Below are 23,396 nucleotides of genomic sequence, written 5' to 3'. Positions count from 1 at the left end.
AGAGCGATGACACCAAATTTAAAACACCTGCTCCCCATTCAAACATGAGACCTTGTAACACTAACGAATCACATGACACATGACACTAGGGAGGGAAAATGGCTAATTGGGCCCAATTTGGACATTTTCACTTAGGGGTTGCTCACGTTTGTTGCAAGAGGTTTAGACATTAATGGCTATGTGTTGAGTTATTTTGAGGGGACAGCATATTTACACTGTTGTACAAGCTGTACACTCATACACTTTTTTACATGTACTACTATTTAAACAGAAGCCCTACAATGTGGATTCTTTGCAAGCTCAAGTCTAATGTGATTGTAGGAATGTACCTGTCTCCTCTGTAGTTGAAGCTGATTGTTCTTGTATTTAAGTAGTGTCTGCATCAGAGCATCGTCAGCCTTGTTGAGGAGGTCCTGAGCTTGTAAGAGTCTTGAAGTGAATCGACCCAACACCTCCCGCACTGGTGGCAGGCGGCCCTGTGTTGTCATTAACGATTTCTCCAGTTGGCGCACGCGGCGAAGCACTACATTCACACACATTAAGGGTGTGTATGAGTATAAGTATGAGTATGAGTATGAGAATCCTCACAAGCACTATTCAGTTTACCAAACACAAACACTCACATTCAGTGGCCTCTTTGGACTCATCAATAGCGAGTGGTTCTTTTGGTGAAAGGTTTCGATTTCTCATCATACCCAAGATTTGTTCAGCCTGTATTGTTTTCTGCATCTGTACCTCTGGATCTAAATCCTGATGGACACTGTACAACTCCCAATCCCTGATCATGTCTGAAACGACATATTTATAACAATTAAATTCTCTTAATAAAGTCATAAGACACCACAGACATACGAGGACTGGCTCCTTGTTTCAGATGTGTTTTATTTAGTCAACGACTTATAGTGTATAGGTATGTTCAATTGGGAGAGTTGTCTCAGTTTACCTTCTAAGAGGATGTTAAGGGATGAGAGGTTAGAACTGAGCGTCTTGGCTAGAGTAGAGCTTTCAAGTGTTGCTTGATCCACACGCTCTCCCAAAACCTTCACAGTTTCTTCCTGACAAAACAACACATCAAACATCAGCTCAACATCACATCAATATAGCAAAATTTCATTGCTAATTCTTTTCCATTATGCTAACAGGGCTGCATGAAAGAGGGAGGCTAAATGAAGAATAGATGGACAATAGGAAGGTGTCATCATGTCAGAATTACAGTAGTAGAATCGAACTCTTAAGGCTTCAACATTACCTTGCAATTAGGTCTGTTTAAATGGTAGGAGAACGAATGAAGTGTTACAAAATAATAAAATCAGGAAGTGCTGAAATCAGCGGTACCTCTCTACCAAGTTTCTCCAAGTCAGTAAGCATCTCATGTGTTTTTTCCTCCACCTGCCCGGTGTCAACTCTCATCACTGCAGATATATTCCTCCAACCTACAAACTGAGCCTGTGACAACACGTTAACATCAACTGCTGTTTGAACGTTTCCTTGTATTTTGGTCTGTGTCCTATTCATAGTTTTCAGTCACGTACTTTCTGCGGTGACCTGGAGAGCAAAACAGTGGGGCAAGCTGCTCTAGGCTCTCCGTAGAGAAACCGCACTACCTATCCATATATAGCACACACTACTGTATTTGAGTCACCACTGCCTGTTCCCATTTTCAGTTTATTTACATATACAGTAACATCCCAGCTATTTCAGAAGATCACAAGATAGAGACACAAGATTTATGACTGTGATTCGTTTCTGTAAAGATGACAGTAATTTATATAATTTTTATGAAGTGTTAAATGCATATACGACTTTACTTTGACAGCTGGCATTGTTTGTCCTCTCCAGGGAGAGAAGCATGTTTAATGGCAGAGTTCCATGAAATCTTTCTTTCTTGAATGGGATTCTATAGAAGCTTCTCGTCAAACTCTCCTCTTTTACTTTTTGACCATATGTAGTACAAGGACAATATGTTCAGTTTGTGTTTTCATTGATAAACTTTATTATTTTTTCATATAATTGCACAATTACCATACAGAATTTTGCCTAACAAAAACGATTTCACCGTTTTGCCCTCCAGGGGGAGCATTCCTCTAAGGGCATGACATCACTGGAAAACTATGAATACGTTGTTGCAGTTCCCAAACTTTTATGGGTATTTTTAGTGTTGTTACCTGTAGTCTGTGTGCAGTGTAGTTGTAATATTTCAATCTGTCATTGGCAGCAGCTCCAGTAGAAATATTCAACACGCTGTTCCTAACAAGATCCAGGGTTTTGTTGGACTGACGCATGTCTCCGATCAGACTCCATATACAGGCGTCACAGTCTACAGGGATATTTCCAATAGATTTTAATAAATTTTCTGCAACGTTGCTAACGAATATGTGAATGGTAACATTTAGGGTTACACAAAATATCTCACTATACTCTTCCAGGTATAGACAGTTTCATCAGACTGGCTGGCCCAGAAATAACTTCTGGTGTGTGTTTGTTGATTGGTATGGCTAGTGGCTAATAATGTAACTATTTATATTTTATTTTATTTAAATAAATATTAATTCACCTTAGAAATTTATTGCATAATGATTGTTTTAAATAAATAAAAAATATTGAATTTTATTGTATATTCATTTTATTCAAAAGCTTTCCTGTCTGTTTCGATCCCAGGGATTGCATATATTCAGAGACAAATGTATAGTATATTTCAATGAAAGTTGCTTTGGATAAAAGTGTCTGCCAAATGCATAAATAAAATGTAAATCGTATTAATTATGCAAGTAACGATTCTTACTGTTAACCCTAAATAATACTGGCAAGACATATTTTTAACTTGCTGCTGACTAATGTCATTTCCTTGATATTTCTTTTGCTTTTTATTAAAAATAATTTAAGTATAATGCTGTAAGTAAACAGTAAAATGAGTATAATATCAGTCTATGGTTTTAAGGTCCCTATATGTCTTGCATACAATTGATAAATTGTCTTATTGTGCATGTCCGTAGCACCATATACCTCCCGGAAATTAGTTTTTGGAAGGTTTTTGCAATATATTATAACTCGTGCATTCTGCACAACAGCTTTAGGAGAAGAAAATGCCATGCTATTTAACTCAAATTGTATTCTATGACTAAATATTTTGATTTATTTACCCTTAAACAACACCTAAAAACAGTTTTGTCTAAGTCTAAGAAAGAGAACCAGACTTTACACTGCAAGTCTTGCTATTTGAGATCCTGTTTTCCTGTCACTACACAAATACACATACTGTATATCACAATACTAATGATCTACTGAATGACCTGGAAAGATAATTCTCATGAATTAGGTTATTTTTTTACAAACAGTTTAATATTTACTTTTTTTAACTCTTATTGGTCTTCATAGCTTGTATTAAAAGAGAGTGGAGAGTAAGACAGGATATTTTTGGGATGAGGTAGAAGGGAACAGGATCTGGGAAAGTACCTCGAACCTGGACCTGAACAACATGTCGGTGAAAAGCCCACTGGACCACCAGCGGTGACTTATTTGACATTTTTAAATGTGTCTTCTTGAGCTTACCAATATTACACTCGCTGATGTTTGATGCTTCTGGCAGACACTCTCCTGTGTGAATGTCACAATTCTCCTCTGGACAATCACATTCTGAGGCAAAGAGCACAGAGCACAGAATCACAAACAGCACACATTTTGCATGTTATACATCTAAATCACAGAAAGCACGCATGGCACGAAGCAAATTGTAAACAGCATGTCCATTAAGGAATTTAGACTATTCAGAAGTGTATACTTGAGAGACATATTATATTTAATGATTAAAACATTACACATACTGTACAGCTGTTTGCAAACATAATAGTCACATCAGTCATACATCTTTGCTGAGGAGAGGGCTAAACTTTCAAATGAAGAAAAGAGTGATCAGACTGCAATTTTTGAGGCAAAATGTGTCTTGATAAACATTAGCACAGATGTTGAAAATCTCAGTCAGACATCAAGAACTATACAATCTAAATACACAACGCATACTTGAAACCTCTATAGAGCACAACTGTTTTGCCTATGCCAGGTATGTTAGAGAGATAATGCTGTCATAGGAAATACATGATTACTATTAATCCCTGTGCTTAAGTGCAGATGGCCATGGAGCTGTGTGGGTGTGCAGATAGAATATCATCATGGGTCATGGGTTATGGGAACTTTACTGCGTAAGGAGGGAGGGGTGTGACTCGATGAATTTTCCCATCAGGTTCACGGTTCAGATGTAAATGAGGAAATCTCCTAGGACATGATGTGTTTTAATTTGATGTTGAAATTTAAGTCTCAAAGAATGGCATGAGTTTAGGGAAGGACTACAAACAATACAAAAATGCCATTACTGAAATGTATGTGTTGTCATGTGGCAAAGATCTAAGTTCATCTGATATCTGAATTTTGGTTTGTGAACTTCTGAGCAAACCGAGAAATCACACTCGGGTCCAACTGCAGTTCTTTAATATGAGGCTGTATGTAGATGTGAACAGAGAAATGAAAAGCGATAAGTGACAGTAACAAATACAACAAGAAGTATTAGATGGGTCATATGGCCCGAATACGTGTTTTTCTGTGGCTTCTGGTGTGTTATAAGTTACCCATGCATGTAATAGACAAGTAAAATTGCAAGAATTAAAGCGTCCGAAAAAATGCATTCTATCCAGAAGTGAATTTTCACACAGACCTGCCTGAAGCGACTCGTGTAACCACACCCCCATAAATCTACGTCAGTTCGTGCTATAATTTGACTAAGATCACTCAAACGTATACGCATGTAAGGTGGACGTACCTGTCAGTACAATTGCTTTGGAACCTGATGTTCCAAAAAATCTGCACGTTTCAGAGAGTCGGGGCAATACATTGTTTTTTACCCTTAAATCGTGTATACACATTGCAATTAATCTAAAACAAACGATAATAATCGTTTTAGCCGTGTCATATTAAGGCCCTGTATCCACCGAGGGAATTTTACGTGGCTGAAAACGCCAGGAGCTCGGCAGTAAATGCCTGCTGAAGGTGCAGCGTTCTGCCCAAAGTTGAGCATTTTTCAACTCTGAACAACTGGTTGAATGCCGGCGCTGATCGTGAGAAAAAACGCACAGCACGAAAAAAAAAGCCAGCTGGTCGCGTTTTTAAAAAACGCGGCATTTCCGTTGGAAACAATTGAAAAAACATGCCGTACGCTTGCAGAAACGCCTTGGTGGACAAAGCCCCTCAGAGTTGTAGGTAGCGTTGTCAGTTTCCGAAGTGTCTGTGTAAAGTTTTAGTAGTAATGGTTTGCAGAGCAAGATAAAGGACAGCTGGCTGTTAAGTAGTCTAAAAAAATGTAAGATAGAAACTATTCCTCAGTCTGGTTGACTGTGATGGGATGGAGATGGTGGTCTACTGGGTTAAACAACTGAACTGGTAAATCAAAGGTTGCTGGTTCGATCCCAGCAGCCACCACCAGTGTGTCCTTGAGCAAGACACTTTACTCCATGTTGCTCCAGGGGGATTGTCCCTGTAATAAGTGCACTGTAAGTCGCTTTGGATAAAAGCGTCTGCAAAATGACTAAATGTAAATGTAAATGTAAATGTAAATGATGGAATGTAAGCAACTGTCAAAGGGAAGTGTAGAAAACAGTTGGTGAGCAGGGTGAGTGCAGTTCTAGACGATATTACAGGCCCTTCTTAAGCAGTGAGTTCGTTTAAATATCCAGTAAACCCAGGAGTTTGCTTTAGGTCCTTGGAGATGTTTACTGCATGGAAACTTCTATTGAGGTAAATTACTCTTGTAATGTCTTGTTCATAGTCATCTCCTTGTTAGCACAGTACACTAACTGGAGCGTTCAATGTGTTTCCGATCTGTGAGAATTAAATTCTAAAATGCTCTTTGTCCAAATAAGCGTTTTTAAGTTTTGTCCAAGTGCTACCCATCCACACCTGAAAACGCCAACATCAATGTACTGCAGATGAGTAGAACGCAAGACACTTCAGTCAGGCATTTATTTTCTGCCATATTCAGTGATGCATCTCATACTCACTCTTGCAGCCAGACGGGCTGTAGTCCCAGAATCCAGGCAGGCAGCCCTCACAATATCGGCCTCTGACCCCCGGGCGACACTGGCAGCTGTGTGTGAGAGGGTGGCAAGTGGCATGTAAGGCAGCAGAGGCGCATTCACACCGACGGCAACCCATACAGCTGCCAAATCCAGAGTAACCCTCCTACACATAAAACATAAAAACACATATTTTAAAAAGATATTGAGGATTAGATGTACCAATGGTTTCTGAGCATATATGGCAAATTCCGCATTATGGGTGTGACAAAAAAGAACATTGTTTAAAAAAAAGAATACATTGTGTGATTTCTATACCTCACATCTATCACACCGGAAATCAGTAACTCCAGGTTTACAGTGGCAGACACCTGTCCTGTCATCACATGATGCAGTACCGCACTTATTGCACTGGCACTCTGAAAAAGAGAGTAAGAGACTTTTTTTTTTCGAACAACATACCGTTTTTTGCCCATTGCATGATGATTTATTGACATTTTTACCAATTTGCATTCTGTCTAGTTCCAATAACAACAATGTTACATACTTGCTGTAGTTTCCTGTCAACTTTTTAAAAACAACTTCTTGAGTTACCAATGTCTGAAAACATGTGATTTCAAGTTGAAGTCATTTTGCAACACAATTAATTGGCAGCTAAGACACTCTTTAATATTTCTAGATTACAAAAAGTGGAATGACATGTTATGGTTTGAGGTTGACACTTTAAATAGACAAATGTCTATGTTCTTATTAACAGGCATTCTTTTTAAATTTTGTGTATTTTTATCACGTATATACAGTTGAAAGAAAAGTATGTGAACCCTTTGGGCTTACTTGGATTTCTTCATAAATTGGTCATAAAATGTGTTCTGATCTTCATCTACGTCACAAAAATAGAGAAACACAGTCTGCTTAAACTAATACCGTACAAACATTATACGTTTTCATGTTTTTATTGAACACACCATGTAAACATTCATAGTGCAGGGTGGAAAAAGTATGTGAACCTTTGGGTTTAATAACTGGTTGACCCTCCTTTGGCAGCAATAACCTCAACCAAACGTTTCCTATAGTTGCAGATCAGACCTGCACAACGTTTAGGAGAAATTTTGGACCATTCCTCTTTTTCAGTTCAGCAATATTCTTGGGATGTCTGGTGTGAATCGCTCTCTTGAGGTCATGCCACAGCATCTCAATCGGGTTGAGGTCAGGACTCTGACTGGGCCACTCCAGAAGGCATATTTTCTTCTGTTGAAGCCATTCTGTTGTTGATTTGCTTCTATGCTTTGGGTCGTTGTCCTGTTGCATCATCCATCCTCTGTTAAGCTTCAGTCGGCGGACAGATGGTCTTAAGTTTTCCTGCAAAATGTCTTGATAAACTTTGGAATTCATTTTTCCATCGATGACAGTAATCCGTCCAGGGCCTGAGGCAGCAAAGCAGCCCCAAATCATGATGCCCCCTCCACCATATTTCACAGTTGGGATGAGGTTTTGATGTTGGTGTGCTGTCCCTTTTGTTCTCCACACATAGCGTTGTGTGTTCTTTCCAAACAACTCAATTTTGGTTTCATCTGTCCACAGAATGTTTTGCCAGTAGTGCTGTGGAACATCCAGGTGCTCTTTTGCAAACTTCACACGTGCTGCAATGTTTTTTTTGGACAGCAGTGGCTTCCTCCGTGGTGTCCTCCCATGAAGTCCATTCTTGTTTAATGTTTTCCTTATTGTTTTCCACACTCAAAACTGGTGTGTGTTTTTTATTGGACAGGCCAGCTTTAATCAACACATCCAATCTCATCACATTGATTGGACCCCAGGTTGGCTGACTCCTGGCTCCAATTAGCTCTTGGAGAAGTCATTAGCCTAGGGTTTCACATACTTTTTCCACCCTGCACTATGAATGTTTACATGTTGTGTTCAATAAAAACATGAAAACGTATAATGTTTGTGCGGTATTAGTTTAAGCAGACTGATTTTCTCTATTGTTGTGACTTAGATGAAGATCATAACACATTTTATGACCAATTTATGAAGAAATCCAAGTAAGCCCAAAGGGTTCACATACTTTTTCTTTCAACTGTATTTTGTACATTTCAAATGTCATATTAAAAATGGACCATTTCATCAGATGCACGTGCTTGGACTGTCGTTAATTTATGGTATGTGTTTGTTTAGTGGTCTGTCTAGTATCTAATAATATACATATTTATATTTTATTTGATTTATGTTTATATATATATATATGATTATTTTATTGTACAATACTTGTTTTAAATAAACATTTTGTTAAAATTTGTTTAATGATAAATTTATTAAAGAAACAATTTGTTGAATGCGTCGAGTCTCTTTTTCACATTTGAAGAAACCATATGGGTTGATTTTGGTTTCGCAGTCTAAATCTAAACTATTGGAGAGGCAAGTTTAGCCAAGTAGCGGTTCTTCTCTGTTTCTTTAGCTTGTTATCAGAAATAATCTACAGGCACTCTATTGTTTGCAAATGTATACAAATGTGTACCGGAAGTTAATGGCAGTGCGCAGTAACATTTGTTTATGTTGTTGCTTTGAAACAATGCAAATCCAGTTCTGTGCAGTACTTCTTTAACAGTAGCCTATTAGCAATTCTTTTGAAAAATGAAAATAAAATGCTCAAGTATAGATATATCTGGACAACTTTTTACAACCTGCCATATTGTCATCAAAGTATTGTCTTTCTGATGCACTTACCTCGACAGTCCTTGGCACTGATTGCATCGCCATAAAAGCCTGGTGCACATCGTTCGCAGTTGTCACCAGCAGTGTTAGACCAACAGTTCAGACACCGGCCCGTCACATTGTTGCACTCGTTGAAGATCAGATTAGGGTCAGAGTTACCATTGCAATCACATTTTTTACAGGAGTTGCCCACTTGCATGGGGTTGCCATAGTAACCTGGAGCACATCTTGGGGGTTGAGAGGGGAACCAGTTAATTCAAATCATTAGACGTTTTGGAGAGTAAATAGTTACATGTAATGGAACTACTTAATTTAAATACAAATTAAATGTAACTGTAATATTGTTACAGTTACTGAAAAAAATGTGTAGTTACATTACAGTTACTTATGAAATGTTAACCTGCCAACAATGCCCTCCACACATTCACAGCATTTTAACCTCTACACAAGGGGTGACTGACTGTCACTAAATGTCCAAAGAAAACGTGGATGATGGAGACAGAAAAAGAGATGCCAAGAAGACAACTAAATAATATTCCAACACACAGGTAAATAACAGACCAAGACAAGTAACAGTTCTTGAGAAACGAGATCATGGGTGATTGTTGGCAGTTGATATGGTTGACTGAGTGCAGGTGACTAGTCTTGGATGATTATGCGAAATAAAGTCCTTTGACGACAAAAAATTAACAAGCTGGAGAACATGACAAAGGATAGTAACGATAGTAGAGGAAAAGGGCTCAGAAAATCACCCTGGACCTCTCACATCCAAGCCATCATCTCTTCAAAATGCTGCCGTCTGGTCGGCGCTACAGAGCACTGAGCACCAAAACAACCAGACACAAAAATAGCTTCTTCCCTCAGGCCATCTACCTCTTGAACAGTAAATTATATTTAAAAAAAAAAATGTCTTGCGTGCAAGACTTCTTATGTGCATTTAACTCGGTGCAATAATAATAAAGTGCAATCTTCAATATCCTTGACATAGTACACTATCTATTTTTTTTACAACTTTTTCTGTAAATTATATTTCATCTTGCTGTATATAACACATACCTTTTACTGAAATAGTCTATTCTATTTTTTACTTGTACATATTTACATACACACATAACTTTACTCTTATGTTTATTGTATTGTATTTCTTTATTTTTTATACCCATAGGCCCTTATTTAAATCATCTGTGTAACTGTTTTTTGTATTGTTTGATGGTCTGTGTGTTGTTGCTTATTCTGTGTACTGGATGCTCCTGTCACCAAAACAAATTCCTTGTATGTGCAAACATACTTGGCAATAAAGCTCTTTCTGATTCTGATTCTGATTCTGATAACAGATCCTTCTGATTGGTTCTCTTGTTTAAATTTGCAGCGCACCACGTCTGCCAATTACATCTGAAAGCTTTTGGCTACAACCAGAGCCAAGTGAGACAGAGAGAGAGTTGTGACAACGGGAGTCGCAAAAAAATGTGCTTCAGATGATTCATGGAGTCTTCAGATAATTCCAGGAAGTTATGTTTTTTCTTTTAATTCTTTCTTTATTTAGTTTTTTATTCATTCAACGTCTTGCGTCTTTTAATATGTTAAAAGGTTACCTCAATTGATCTGTTTAGCCACAGTTCCATGCGTTACTAGAAATTATCAAGAACTACTGAGATAAAAATATGAATAGAGGGCACAAATATGAACCAATCAGTGCACAAAATGTTGGCCAACTATTATAATGCTCTTGACGTTAGCCGTTTCCTTGTCAAACCTAATTCTATATTTTTTCAAATCAGCTGTTTTTTCCCAGGCATTGTTGGATGGCAGGGTTTCCTGTCATAGTTACGTAAAGGTTTGATTTGGAAAATATAGGGAGCATAAACAACATGCTGTATGTGGGTTGAGAACAGTACTGACCTCTCGCAGTATTGTCCAGCATAGCCCTCCTGACATATACATCTCAGAAAATCACCTCTCTTATCACAGTGATCTGCAAAACTGTAGAAAAACATTAACACAAATAATTTCTAAAAGGACACGATTCCATTGTAATAATTAAGGAAATCAATATTACGTAAAACATCTGAAATATTTCAGGGCTAGAAATTAGAATTTTCACTTGTAACTCTGCTTACTTGTTAGACTCTAGTGGGAGTGGGCAGGCACATGGTCTACACTCAAACGTGTTGTCAGGAAGAATCACAGGTAAATAGCTTTCTTCACATTGGTCACAGAAATCCCCGACAGTGTGGTCATGACAGTCCTAAAGCACCAATATAAAGCACACAAAGGCTGGACGTAGGTAAAAATGAAATTACTTAGCATTTCTACATGTATTGCCACCATTCCAGTGAATACATGAGGCAATAAAATAGGATCTAAAACAACAACTTACAATACATATTCCTGTGATGTCCTCGCAGCTATCAGCATGACCTTTACAGTTACATGGCAAACAGGTTCCCTGTTCACTCAGAAAGAAGCCACGTGCACATACCTGCAATGAAGAGATGCACATATTATTAGATATACTGTTTTTAATAACCATAAGCAAAAATGATTAAGTAATAAATACAAATTTGACACATTATAAATATTTCACTGTGGCGTAATTTTCTATTTAAATTTTCCCCAATATTAAAATGGTGTTCAGATACTATCATAACCTCGGTAACATGCTTACATGATGTAAGTTCACTGTAAAAAAAAACTTCAAATTGTTCTCCCAACAAAGGTTATAAAGTAACTTGAGCAAAGTTTTTTAAGTAGAAGAAGATGAATGTATTATTTTAAGTGTGCCGGTCAAAATAAGTCTAAATGTGGTACCAACAAAAATATTTTGTTGACTTTACTTATATCTAAGTGATTGTCCAAAGCACGTCAAGAATTTTGCCTAACTTGCCAAACTGTGTAATCTCAAAAAACAATTATCGTGTTTGAAAGTTCCCAGCAATTACTTAAGTAGAGTGTGTTTGTAGTATATCTTTGAAAAAGAGTGTGTATATAATAATAGAACAATTATATATTAATGTTATATAAAACATAATCTTTTTCAATCTTTCATAATCTTGTTAACCATAGTTCATAGTCCATAGTTGAGGGAACTCAGAAATTAAACTGTTGCATATTTATTTTAAGTTGGTTCAACTATTTTTTTTCAATTGACAGTCATGTGACATTATTCAGTTAATTGAGTTTTTGTGAAATACTTGCCAAAAGTTAATTAAACTCAAAAACGCTGTGCAGCGAGTTGCCTAGAAATGATACTTTGGTCAACTTTTAATTATTTACAGTATTTATTTGAGATGTCTTTGAAAGATTTGTTGGTTTAATTCACTCTGTGCAACTAAGGGACAAGGGGCTTGAGCATGATATTACAGACACCTTGTCCAATTTCTATAAAAGCAGCATTCATATAAAAAGTGCTTTTGGATCCTTCACACGCTGGACTGAAGCAAGGGCAAAGAGAGAGAGAACTCCTGCAATGTCACTGACGTCGCTCGAAGTGAGGAAGGAATCAAAGCCAAATCCCAAGATGGCACAGTGGGAGGATGAGAAGGTCTCAGCCGTATAACTACACTTTGTGGACTTGTTGATGTCTGTTTTTGAAACTGAAATGTCTACTACTGGAGACAGGCCATCAGGGTAACAATCACATTTAATGCAAGTATTGTCTTCAGACGAGCCTTAATAGTTGGTGATTTTGACAAGAAAATAACAGATAATGAGAAAAATTATTTGGTCCTTTGGCTTTCAAAGATATTCTTAACTCTGTAAGAGTAACACAACATGTGTCAGGAGCTACATACTATCGTAATGATACTTTAGATCATGTCTAATGGTATTAATGTGGATGACCTTAAAATCATACAGCAGAGCATATTTCTGATCATGAAGACATTTCTGATCAGGATGTAATGATCTTGTATCTTAGACTAGGGCTGCAAAGTCAACTTCTTGTAAATATACTAAAACCATTCAGTAACTTCTGCCACTAAAGACTGCTTCCTCGACAAACTCCTTGACTTCTCATCTCTTTAAGGTATCAGATGACTTAGAAGAACTTGATATTGCAACAGAAACTGTTTACGTTTCCAAAACGTTAGACACCATTGCTCCTCTGCACTTAAAGCAGATAAGGGATAAATATTCAACAGTGTGGTTAGAATACTCATACTCTAATGAGAGGAGCCTGAATAGATTTTCACAAACAAAACTTGGAAAAAAGTAATCAAATGCTGATTATTTGTAAACCATGTTACAGTCTTACCACACAGAAACATTTGCCTCAAGCCTTGACAAGCGTGGTGTTTCGCCATGGAATCTTAAACATCTGTTAAAAACTCACTGTGGAAGAGTTGAAACGCTATGAGTGCTATGGTTGACCCTCAAGTAGGACCTGTTAATTCATCTTGTTTTTAAGTCAACAAAAGGACACCCGACTGGAGGTACAGCTAAAAAAAGCTGTTTTATTTAGCGGGGTTTTTTCCCCAAACCAGTAAAGAGCAAACACTGCCCTCGATGCCATGGCTCGCGTATCTAGCGAATTCATTGCTCAACTCTGTAAATACAGTAATATGTTGTATAAATGTAAAAACAGAACCGCTTCAAGGACTTTGAATATCATCTGTAATTTAAAGAAGAGAATTAATCTGCACCATATATATTTGTGTTTTCTTTATTTCCTATGGCTGTTTTTGTATGTATTATTTTGAGTATTAATCCCGTGATGACATTTATGTCCAATGTTATGTTTATGTACAAAAAAATCAGCAAAAATAGGGCAAAATATACTGTATTAATATAAAAGTATTTTCCATATTTATCTTTTACAGTTGTTTTACCTGTATTTTACATGTTGCGCTGCATTAAATTACATTTTAGCATTAAAGGAACATGTACTGGTAATTTTCTGCGTGGGTTTTTGCTCAAGGGGCGGGGTTTGTGCTCAACTGGTTTGTGTAAAAGAAAATCACACCTTTATTAAGAAACAAGACATATGTGGGTATAAAAGGCAGGAGTTAGTGGTGGAGGAAAGATTTTTGAATAACCAAAGCAAGCTATAAGCAAGTTTTAATGTGAGTGCTTATGAAGCAACATAAATATAGAACTAATCACTTACTGGCAAAAAAGGGAATCTTTTTCTAAGTAAGTCCCTGCTGGCTGTGGAACTGACAAATGTGGTTTATGATAAACAGGACGCAAAAGCTAAACTACTTTCAACTTCAATGCACTGGCTGTCCAGATGGTCTTGGGAGCAATATAACTCGGCACACAGTATTACTTCATCAACAGGACACACATGGAAATACTTTAAGATGGCGGTTATAAACAGCAGAGTCTTTACTCTTGTTCCAGCTCTATTGGAAACTGTATTTCACTGTCTCTTGGACCTAAAAGCAGGGTTCGAATAGAGGGGGGTCTTGGGTAGTCCACCTCTCATAAGGTCTAAAATAATGAACTTGGGGGTCCCCTGGTTTTTAAAACAATACCACTAAAAACGCTTATGCAATTTAAAATGTCATTTTTATCGGAAAAATCCATGCATGCTAAGGCACGCAACACAGTGTTCAATGAAGACAGAGAGGTCGACTTCTGCAAAGCTCTGACTTAGACGAGAAGGCTACCCTTATGCTTTTGCCCAACGGAATGACATTTGTTTTTCGTATTCTGCATTTGTTCATATGGTTTAATTGTATATAGCCAACTTGATCCAAATTATCGGGAGATGAACGTTACAACACTCATATGCTTCTGCGTACGGCGACTGTCTGGTTTGGCAGCACTGGACAGACAGGCTCTATGGACTTTGATAGGTCCTCACTCTCTCCAATTCTGTTTTAATCAAAATTCCGAAAGAGGGAACAGAACCGCATTACAATAATATAAAGAACAAGAATCAAAGGACAAGAAAATAACAAAGGAAAATAAAAGGACAGGAAAATTTTAAGAAATGTTTTAAATTCATAATAAATATATTGCTGTCGATTAAGATTTAACAATGAGTGAAATCTCAGCAAGAAAGACATTGAACCTAAGCAAAATCTTTAGAAATTTGTTTTTGTGAATAAAATAATGTAGGCTACTATGCAAACCAAAAAAAAACATAGAATGGTTTTAAATTGATAATCAATGTTTTAAGGACATTTATGCATGTAATTGCGTCAAATAACTATGATCCAAACTATCATGTGATTGATGTTTGTATGGCTGCTCCCTCTGTTTTTTATTTTTTGGAGGACTGTTTGGAGACCCACCAAGAGCCTTAACACAATTCAAACACTGCTTAAAAGTAAACTTTCAATGCATTACCTTCATGCAAGTGGCTGGTGCTTCTATCCAAAGCAAATTACAGAAAATAGATGGTAAACATTTGAACAGTTTCTGTGATCATGATAATTGAGCCCATGATCCCAACATTTTTATGACCAGTCTTCTGTAAACCACTGGTCCTCTTACATCACATCAAAACATTATAAACATTTTAAATAATCTGTAACCATGGGCATTTGAACTGTACACACACTTTTACTATGTTAGTTATATGTTAAAGTTAATACAAATCATTCTTTAAGTATCATCTTGCAAAGCAACCAAAAGAACTGACCATGTAAAACATTGTGACGCATTTAGTGGGCGGAGCTTAAGTGGAGGCAGAATGACCCCCTGACCGCATTACTAATGCAAATAGCATGATTTGTTTGCTTGCTTTTTGACAGTGACTAGGAAAAAATTCAGATTAAATTTTAACATGTTAGGTCACTTACTTAGGACCTAATGTATCCCTTGGACCCTTATGTAGCCCGAATCTGTACTGGTTTGTGTTGGCCGCCTCCAGTTTTCCTGTTGTTTTTCCTCCAGCTATGAAGCAATGACCTTATAATCAAGTATGCAATTTAAATATTGTATTTTTGGTATATTTTAAATGAACCAATATGATATCAAACCATCCTTCATAAAACAATTTAGAAAGCTTTCATTAAGATGTCAAAACTTAGATGTGTGAATATTGTTCAAGCTGATAGAAAGCTTAGCTAGTTAAGCTGCACTATGTATTTTTTAAAAGGGCTGTCCTGAGAATGCACACACAGGGGATTCACGGAGCAAAAGTTCATGGGAAGAAGTTTCTTTCCTAACTGATAAATCTTGCTTTAGAGGAACTGTGTGTGTGTTCCCAAGTTTAGCTATATTTCTGACGGCTAAATGTTCTCAGTACCACAGTTAACTACTGCGAACCCACTTGTTAGAACATTTAACTGGTCCTCACTAAATATTATTTTTCAGTCAATTCGTTTTTCTTTAATGTCTTGCACATTTGTGTGATGTTTAGGTTTTGGGGTATGGTTAGGGGACAGAATATATCATAAGCCTGATATAAAATCATTGGAGGTCTATGGAATGTCCCCACTAGTATAGCAATACAAGCAGTGTGTGTGTGTAAGATTTGAGACGTTGAGAGTCATGATTGATCACTTAAGAAGATGTGACAGTACTATCAAGATACAGTACTCCATCCATCCATTTTCTACCGCTTATCCGAACTAGATACAGTACAATTTTTTGAATTTTATTTTGCGTCTTTTTTAACAAATTGGTTGTCTAACAAGAAACTGTTCCAATGCCTTTTAAAAATAACTTCAGTGCTATTGAGGACAATGACAGCAATGCTAACTATCTGTGCTATATTGTAAAACCTTCGGGCTATTTAATTCAGTGCAGCCAAGAACAAAGACGACCTTCATACACCACACACCCTCTCGCTGTCTTATGATCCGTTTGGAATGCACTACAGCTAAAAATGGAGTAACTCCTAATTGGGTATGTTAATTAAAATATTTTCATCTATTTGTAACAGAAGGTGGCCATCAAAACACTGTTTCAGAAATCACACATAAATAGCTTTCCTTTGGCTCAGTGGTTAGAGCATGGCGTTAGCAATGCCAAGTTCGTGCGTGCGATTCCTGTTGTTTACAGATAGTCAAACAAATGTTTAATTCAATGCAATGTAAGTCGCTTTGGATAATAGCGTCTGCCAAATGTAAATGAATTCTAATAAAGATTACCTAGTGATAAAATGTATTAGTTGTCCACTCACTAATAATATCAGAGCTAAAAATAGATCAAGAATTAGGGAGATAATATTTGCCATTTAGCCTGAAAACAATTAGTAGCAATCAAACTTCCATGCTTAAATATAACTAATTTAAGATTATGCTTTGTTTTTTGAGGTGTCATCATCATTTCCCTTTCCACATCTACTATAGTCGTCATCGAATCACTAGTAAATGGTTGTGTATTTAGTTTATTTATTTATGTTTATCTTTGTGGAGGAAAAAGTTGTCACACAAAACATCTTGACATGTAGTACAGAAGTATTCATAACAATAAATATGTGTACATTTATATCATCTCAATGATGAGATTGCATATCGTCCCAAATACTAATATATATATATATATATATATATATATATATATATATACTGTATATACTGTATAAATATCGATAAAACGCTGGATTTGGAAATTGTTTGAAACTGATAGATGGAGTGCACCAAGCACTAAAAGATGCCGTTCATGAACCGCATGCAGTAAGTGAAACCGTCAAATGTCTGTGTTTTTTTGTCAATCCAGCATTATATCCCCGTTTATATAACATTCATTACCCAAATGCATTCTTGTCCAATAAGGGACTAAGAGAATATGCTACGAAATGGATTTTCATGTTCGAATAAAACTTTCCGAAAGCTATACGATCGCTGTGGGAGTGTGTCGAGCACATAAATATCACGTCATACGTCCCACTCGTTATCTGACAAGTTGCATGTTAAGCATGAGAAGCCAGCATGAAACACTGTTGCATCCCCCTTTATTTAATTGTTGCTGAAGACTATAAATTAAAAGCAGAGGTGGGTAGTAACACGTTACATTTACTTGAGTAACATTTTGGAAAATTTTGGGGTATTCACGAGTGATTGATTCTTTTGAAAGCATTAATTGAACAATGGGCAAAACTGTGTGAATAGGTTCATGAATCAGTTCAAATGATTTGTTCAGTTCGCAGCCCGATCTGAACTTAAGAAAATGCAGAATACAAAGAGTGTCGGATGAATTGGACATGAATCTCTATCAAACCAAAACTGTAAAAGCCTCATATTGTTTGCCAGCAATGATAAAAATTGCGCCCACTTGATCTGTTCGTCAGACACTGCGGATGTTCTAATACTAGATCATCTTAAGAAATGCTCTGAGTTTAGTTCAGTGCATTGTAAATGTAAAACTCTGCAGGTTCACTTTAGTTTGACATGGTCTATTATTCTAAATAAGTTAGGTGTTGGCTGGCTGACATATTGGGACTAAATTAAATTTACAGAAATGGTTGTCTCTTCTGTGTTTCTCTTTTCTGAGTATGAGTATGCAGACAGTGACTAAAGAAAAGACAAACACAGAAGATATCTGCGTATGATAATAATAATTAAAAAATATTGATTAAAATATAATATTAAAATATTGCCATTAATATATAGTATTATATAGTATATAATCAGATACAAAGTAACTAACTAGCTACTTGAGTAGTTTTTTCATTGCATACTTTTAAATCAAGTAAAATAAGTGACTTTTTACTTTTACTTGAGTAACAATTTCTCTAGTTACTTGTTGTTTTTCTTGATTAAAGATTTTGGCTACTCTGCCCGTCTCTTTAAACTACTCAATGGATGCCATTTTTTTTTATTTGACATTTGCATAAAATATTTGCACAAAGCATCAACCAATATGATTAAACATTGTTTAGGTGACAACTAAACTGGTAAACATTGTGATAGTACCAAAATATCCATTCTGAATTATAATGGCTTTTTTGTGTTGCAAAGTGATAAAAAAATATTTTTGACAAATAATTGCCTCATAATATTAAATACTATTTTTGAGCATGTTTGGGGGGTGGGGGTTTTGGACGTGCTTGAGGTATCCCTTTTTTTTTTAACCTTAAATGGGGATCAATGTTTTTTTGTTACTAACATTTTTCAAAATAACTTTTGTGTTTGCAGAAGAAAACCACACAGTTCAAAATGACAGAATTTTCATTTCGAAAGTGAACTATTCCTTTGAGGAGACCCCTCAAGAGCAATGATACAACTTGAACACTACACTAGGGCACCAGCTGGCTTTCATTTGCCTCTGACAAGGTTCCGGTGGGGAGTGACACGGTCAGCCATTCAGTATCTACACTCTCGACAGCTGCTTGGGGGAACAATTTTCCAGACCATGACACACACACACACACACATACATTATGCCCCTCTCTCTGTTATCAACAGTTTACAATTTTCATGGCATATTTAAATTGAACCCAGAACTTCAATGCAAAGAAATGTCTCTTGCGAAACATTCAAACATATAACACATATAATAGCCAAATAGCTCTCTATGTTGCATTTTCAACAGCCAAGGAAAAATGTATGCTTAGACGTTAGTCATTCATAACTTCAAAGGTTTAATAGATTTAATTTTCCAACTACCAACTTCGAACTAGATGTTTTTCGCAATAGAAATAAAAACGGATTTGACTGACGTAACATTTCGGATGTGTTACAGTAAACAGCAACATGTATGACTGCATTTTTACATATTTCATAGAATTGTTGGGAGTTCATGTTAAATTCTCTAAAATGTAATTGCTTTTCGGCATCTTCACAAATCTGAGAAACATAGGTCTTGTCTAACCCAGTAAAGGTAAAAATTCCTACTAATTAAGTCAAAACTGAAAATGATTTAGGATTTAACATTGCATATTAGCAGGCCTAATAAAACAGTTGATTAAATATATATTCCGTGTCTGTGGTTATTTTATTGGAACAGATAAAGAGTTTGCGCTTTACCAAGTGACATGAATACAAATGTTTGTGTTTTCTTGGCAATAAGAAGAGGACTTACCATGTGAACTGTATTTAACTGTTGAGAGAAAGCATTGTTCTTGACCGCTGACAGTATGAAGAAAATACAGATTGTTCGGATCACCAACGAGGCCATAATTCCCCTCGGGAGAGAGTCTGATTACCCTGGCAGCGAGTGTGATAATGTTCCCCGCTGTAAGGCTATCTTTCTCACGTCTGCTTCTCCCCTGGAAACTTTTTTCCCAACTTCAGCCTCTCCAGGCTGTGCTGCTATTCTCTCGTTCTCTCGCCTGTGCCCTGCCCAGCTCTGGGTCCTGTAAAACAAACTCTGTGGACTTCCTCCCTCACACACCCCAGCCCCCCCTTCACACAGACTTCCCCCACAAGATCTTGCATGAAAATCAAATCCAGCTTAGAGCAAGTTAGTGTAAAGAATCCAAAGACCTTAAAGGATGTGGAGTATAAATTCTGCTCTTTTAATCCTATGTAAAAGTAATATTGCCAGACTGTCAGAGAACAGGATTGATTGACACTTTAACCTTTGACCTTGACAGTCGCCCTCCCCCTTTCTCTTGTCTGTCTCTCAACCTTTTGAAGGTAATGGAAACACCATGCTGCCTTCCACACAAACACACATATATATCAACAAAAAATGATTATTTACTCACCCTAATGTTGTTATGAACTTTTCGTAAATGTTTCTATTTTGAAGAATATTTTCTTGTACTTTCATCATTAAGTGCATTGCTGTAAACTGAGATTTTATTTGGTTCCACGAACAACTCAGTCTGCAAAATCAGCTTTAACATCTATGTGTGAAACTCCCAAGCGCCAGGTAGAGGCATAGCCAGGGTTTTGCCCGTGTTTTTACACGCAACATTTGAATGGCATCAACATTTCTATGAGAAAACAGCTGTCAAACATTAGGCTATGTTTACATTTGACTACTTTTTGAAGATACAAGCTTGTTTTCAAAACAGTCCTAGCACTTTTTTAAACACCACAGCCACTGTTTCTTTCTTTTGAAGTTGAAAAAAAATCAACTTTTCTGAAGAAATGCCTTACGTCAAGCGCCCTTTTATAGCTGACCAATGACAAGCGAGTAACGAGAGCTATTGTTTCCATAACAACATGCAAGGAACAGGGCTGGGTTATCCAATGGGCACTAGGGGCCCAAGTGGGTTTAGGGCCCAAGCAAGGGGAAGAAGATTTTGCATAACAGTGTTTCTGCTATATTCATTCTGCTGAGCTGAATTTCTACTACTCGTGTACTGCTTTAATTTTAAACAACTTTTGATGTCCAAACACCAGGGGGCACACCTTGGACCTGGTAATTAGAAACTCTGCCCCTCTCACCAAGGCCGGATAAACCATTTGGGCAATTGGGCAATCTAAGTGGCCCAGGGCGCTGACGCCAGCCAAAAGTGCACTGAGCCGGTTGTGCCGCTACACAACACAACTCAAAATTTGCAAACATGGAGAAGCAAAGTGGGAGCGTTAAACGGAAATTATAAAAGGAGAAGGATATCAGGAACTCAGAAATTTAAAATAAATACTGAAAACAGGGAATTTCTTCAAGCAAGTAAACGTTAGCAACTGTTCTGCTAAGGCAGCATCCGTCAACGAGGACAGCTCAGCTAGCCAGGACACTTCTTCACTGCCGGCGCTGGCTAATGTTCACAGCCCCGAGAGAGAAGAGCCCCCGGCAGCATATTCAACCGACGGCCCGGATTCTGCTGCGAGTGCGACCGTTGAGGGAAAGGGTGATTGGTCTCGAGTCTCACCGCCATGATAACCGCTCATCGAGTCTGGGCGCAGCCCCTGTACCTCAACGCCTCTAGTCCCTGGGGATCCTGCACTGTGGGGGCCGGTTACAGAGCCACACTGTGAAGAGGTGATCTTCCGAGGGCCTGCAGCATTCCAGAACCGGGCTGTCAAATATCTTGCATCAGTGAGGGAGTCCAGACTTGGGAGTAGGACACGCTCCCCCACCAATGATCGGCTTTATTGTTGTGTCCCAAACAATCAAATTGTGCCAAGGGAAAGGCTTCTTTACTCGCCATTTACTGGATCAGTCTATTGCTATGCCTGCAAACTCCTGTCATCCCAAAAGCATGCATTTAATAGTGGATTCTGTGATTGGAAGCATCCAGAGAGGATTAGTGATCATGAAAAGAGTACAGAACACAGAAAAAACATTCGGTCTTTATTGCACAGGTCTAAATACGCATGCAGAGTTGACACTTCTCTTGCTGGACAGTGTGAGGCATAACAGCAATACTGGAAAGAAGTCCTTAGACGTGTGGTTGCCGTTGTAAACTTTTTGGGAGTGAGAGGACTGCCATTTCGAGGCGACAACAAAGTGCTGGGCGACAACAAAGTGCTGGGCTCCACGCACAATGGGAACTATTTGGGACTGCTTGAACTGATTGCGGAGTTCGACCACTTTTTAAAGGAGCACCTTGAGAAGCATGGCAATAAGGGTAGAGGTAAACCATCTTACTTGTCCTCAACTGTGGGTGACAAAACTAAGCAAATTATAACAGAGGAAATGAGACACGCTAATTATTTCTCTGTAATCGTTGATTCAACACCAGATGTAGCACACATAGATCAGCTCACATTTGTTTTTCGTTTTGTCAGTGCAGATGGCAGAGTGGTGAAAAGATTCATTGGGTTTGAGCCCATCCACAGCCACACAGCTGCAGCCTAGCTGAATGTGTGATTGAAATGGGTCGAGGCTTGGGGTTAGACTTGTCAAACTGTCATGGCCAAAGTTTCGAAAACACTAGCAATATGTCTGGTAAATACAGAGGGCTCCAAGCGCACTTGAAAAAACAAAACCCACTTATTTATTATACACTGTGTGCAGCCCATTCGCCCAACCTCGTAGGTGTTAACTGTATTGATAATGAGGAGGTTAACTCTTTTTTTTAACTGTTGCAGTCCCTGTATACATTTTGCAGAGCATCAAAACATTGCTGGAATTAAATTTTCCATTATAGCGAACATTACATTGGATACACTCTAAAATCCCTCAGCACCACTCGATGGACTTGCAGAGCAGACTACACAAAAGCTCTCAATGAAAATTGATTCAGACTGAGAAAACACAAACCAAACTCGAAGCTGCTGCATTGGTCGCAAAACTTGATAAACTTGAGACAAGTAATAATGACTATTTTGTAGGACCGGATACAGCTTAGATTTAAGGCAACAAGTGACCAACTCCAAAAAAGCAATATGGATTTAGCTACTGCTCTTGGCCTTTTGCGGTCACTGCATTCATATGTTAGCATTCTACGTGAACAGTTTCTAGAGCTCGAAGAATCCGAACGCACCGTTAGTGCCACACAAAACTAAAGGTTTGACACTCGACGTGTGAGAAAAATAAAGAAATTTGCAGACGAGTCTAGGGATGACAGCGAAGTAGCTTTTACTGATAGTAGTCAGAGATTTAAGGTTGAAACATATTATGTCATCATTGACAGACTTTGTTCGTGCATATCCAAGTGCATCGAAGCCCATAGACATATGTGTGACCTCTTTGTAGTTTTATTTTAGAGGGACTGCAATGATTGTGATGTGCATGAAAGAGCTGCTAAGCTGTGCTCCACGTATCCGAATGATCTGGATGGTTCCTTGTCAGACAAACTTATTCAGTTCAAGCACTTTGTGCAGAATGAGACTTCACCTGTACTGCTGCTGCAAGCTTTTGAGAGACATGGATATAAGACAACGTTTCCAA

At 37.7% G+C, this 23,396-nt stretch overlaps 1 protein-coding gene across 2 annotated transcripts in view; it reads right to left on the bottom strand.

Moving 5' to 3' along the window:
* The window catches only part of lama4 (laminin, alpha 4), a 52,292-nt gene extending 32,344 nt beyond the window's left edge, over nt 1–19,948 (bottom strand). For both annotated transcript variants that reach the window (XM_056764202.1, XM_056764203.1), the window contains exons 1-13: nt 19,689–19,948; nt 11,146–11,247; nt 10,886–11,013; nt 10,668–10,748; nt 8,781–8,995; nt 6,378–6,478; nt 6,045–6,225; nt 3,550–3,633; nt 2,166–2,317; nt 1,336–1,446; nt 944–1,055; nt 624–788; nt 330–523 (exon numbers count right to left, since the gene is read on the bottom strand). In XM_056764202.1, the coding sequence (XP_056620180.1) occupies nt 330–523; nt 624–788; nt 944–1,055; nt 1,336–1,446; nt 2,166–2,317; nt 3,550–3,633; nt 6,045–6,225; nt 6,378–6,478; nt 8,781–8,995; nt 10,668–10,748; nt 10,886–11,013; nt 11,146–11,247; nt 19,689–19,784 (1,722 nt within the window). In that variant the 5' untranslated portion in view covers nt 19,785–19,948. The remainder of the gene's footprint in view (nt 1–329; nt 524–623; nt 789–943; nt 1,056–1,335; nt 1,447–2,165; nt 2,318–3,549; nt 3,634–6,044; nt 6,226–6,377; nt 6,479–8,780; nt 8,996–10,667; nt 10,749–10,885; nt 11,014–11,145; nt 11,248–19,688) is intronic.
* Nucleotides 19,949–23,396: the final 3,448 nt, after the last annotated feature.

Source organism: Triplophysa dalaica, chromosome 13 (assembly GCF_015846415.1).
Source record: "Triplophysa dalaica isolate WHDGS20190420 chromosome 13, ASM1584641v1, whole genome shotgun sequence".
NCBI classification, from domain to species: Eukaryota; Metazoa; Chordata; class Actinopteri; order Cypriniformes; family Nemacheilidae; genus Triplophysa; species Triplophysa dalaica.
The sequence above is the reverse complement of the archived record's forward strand: the minus strand, read 5'-3'. Positions and strand labels throughout refer to the sequence as shown.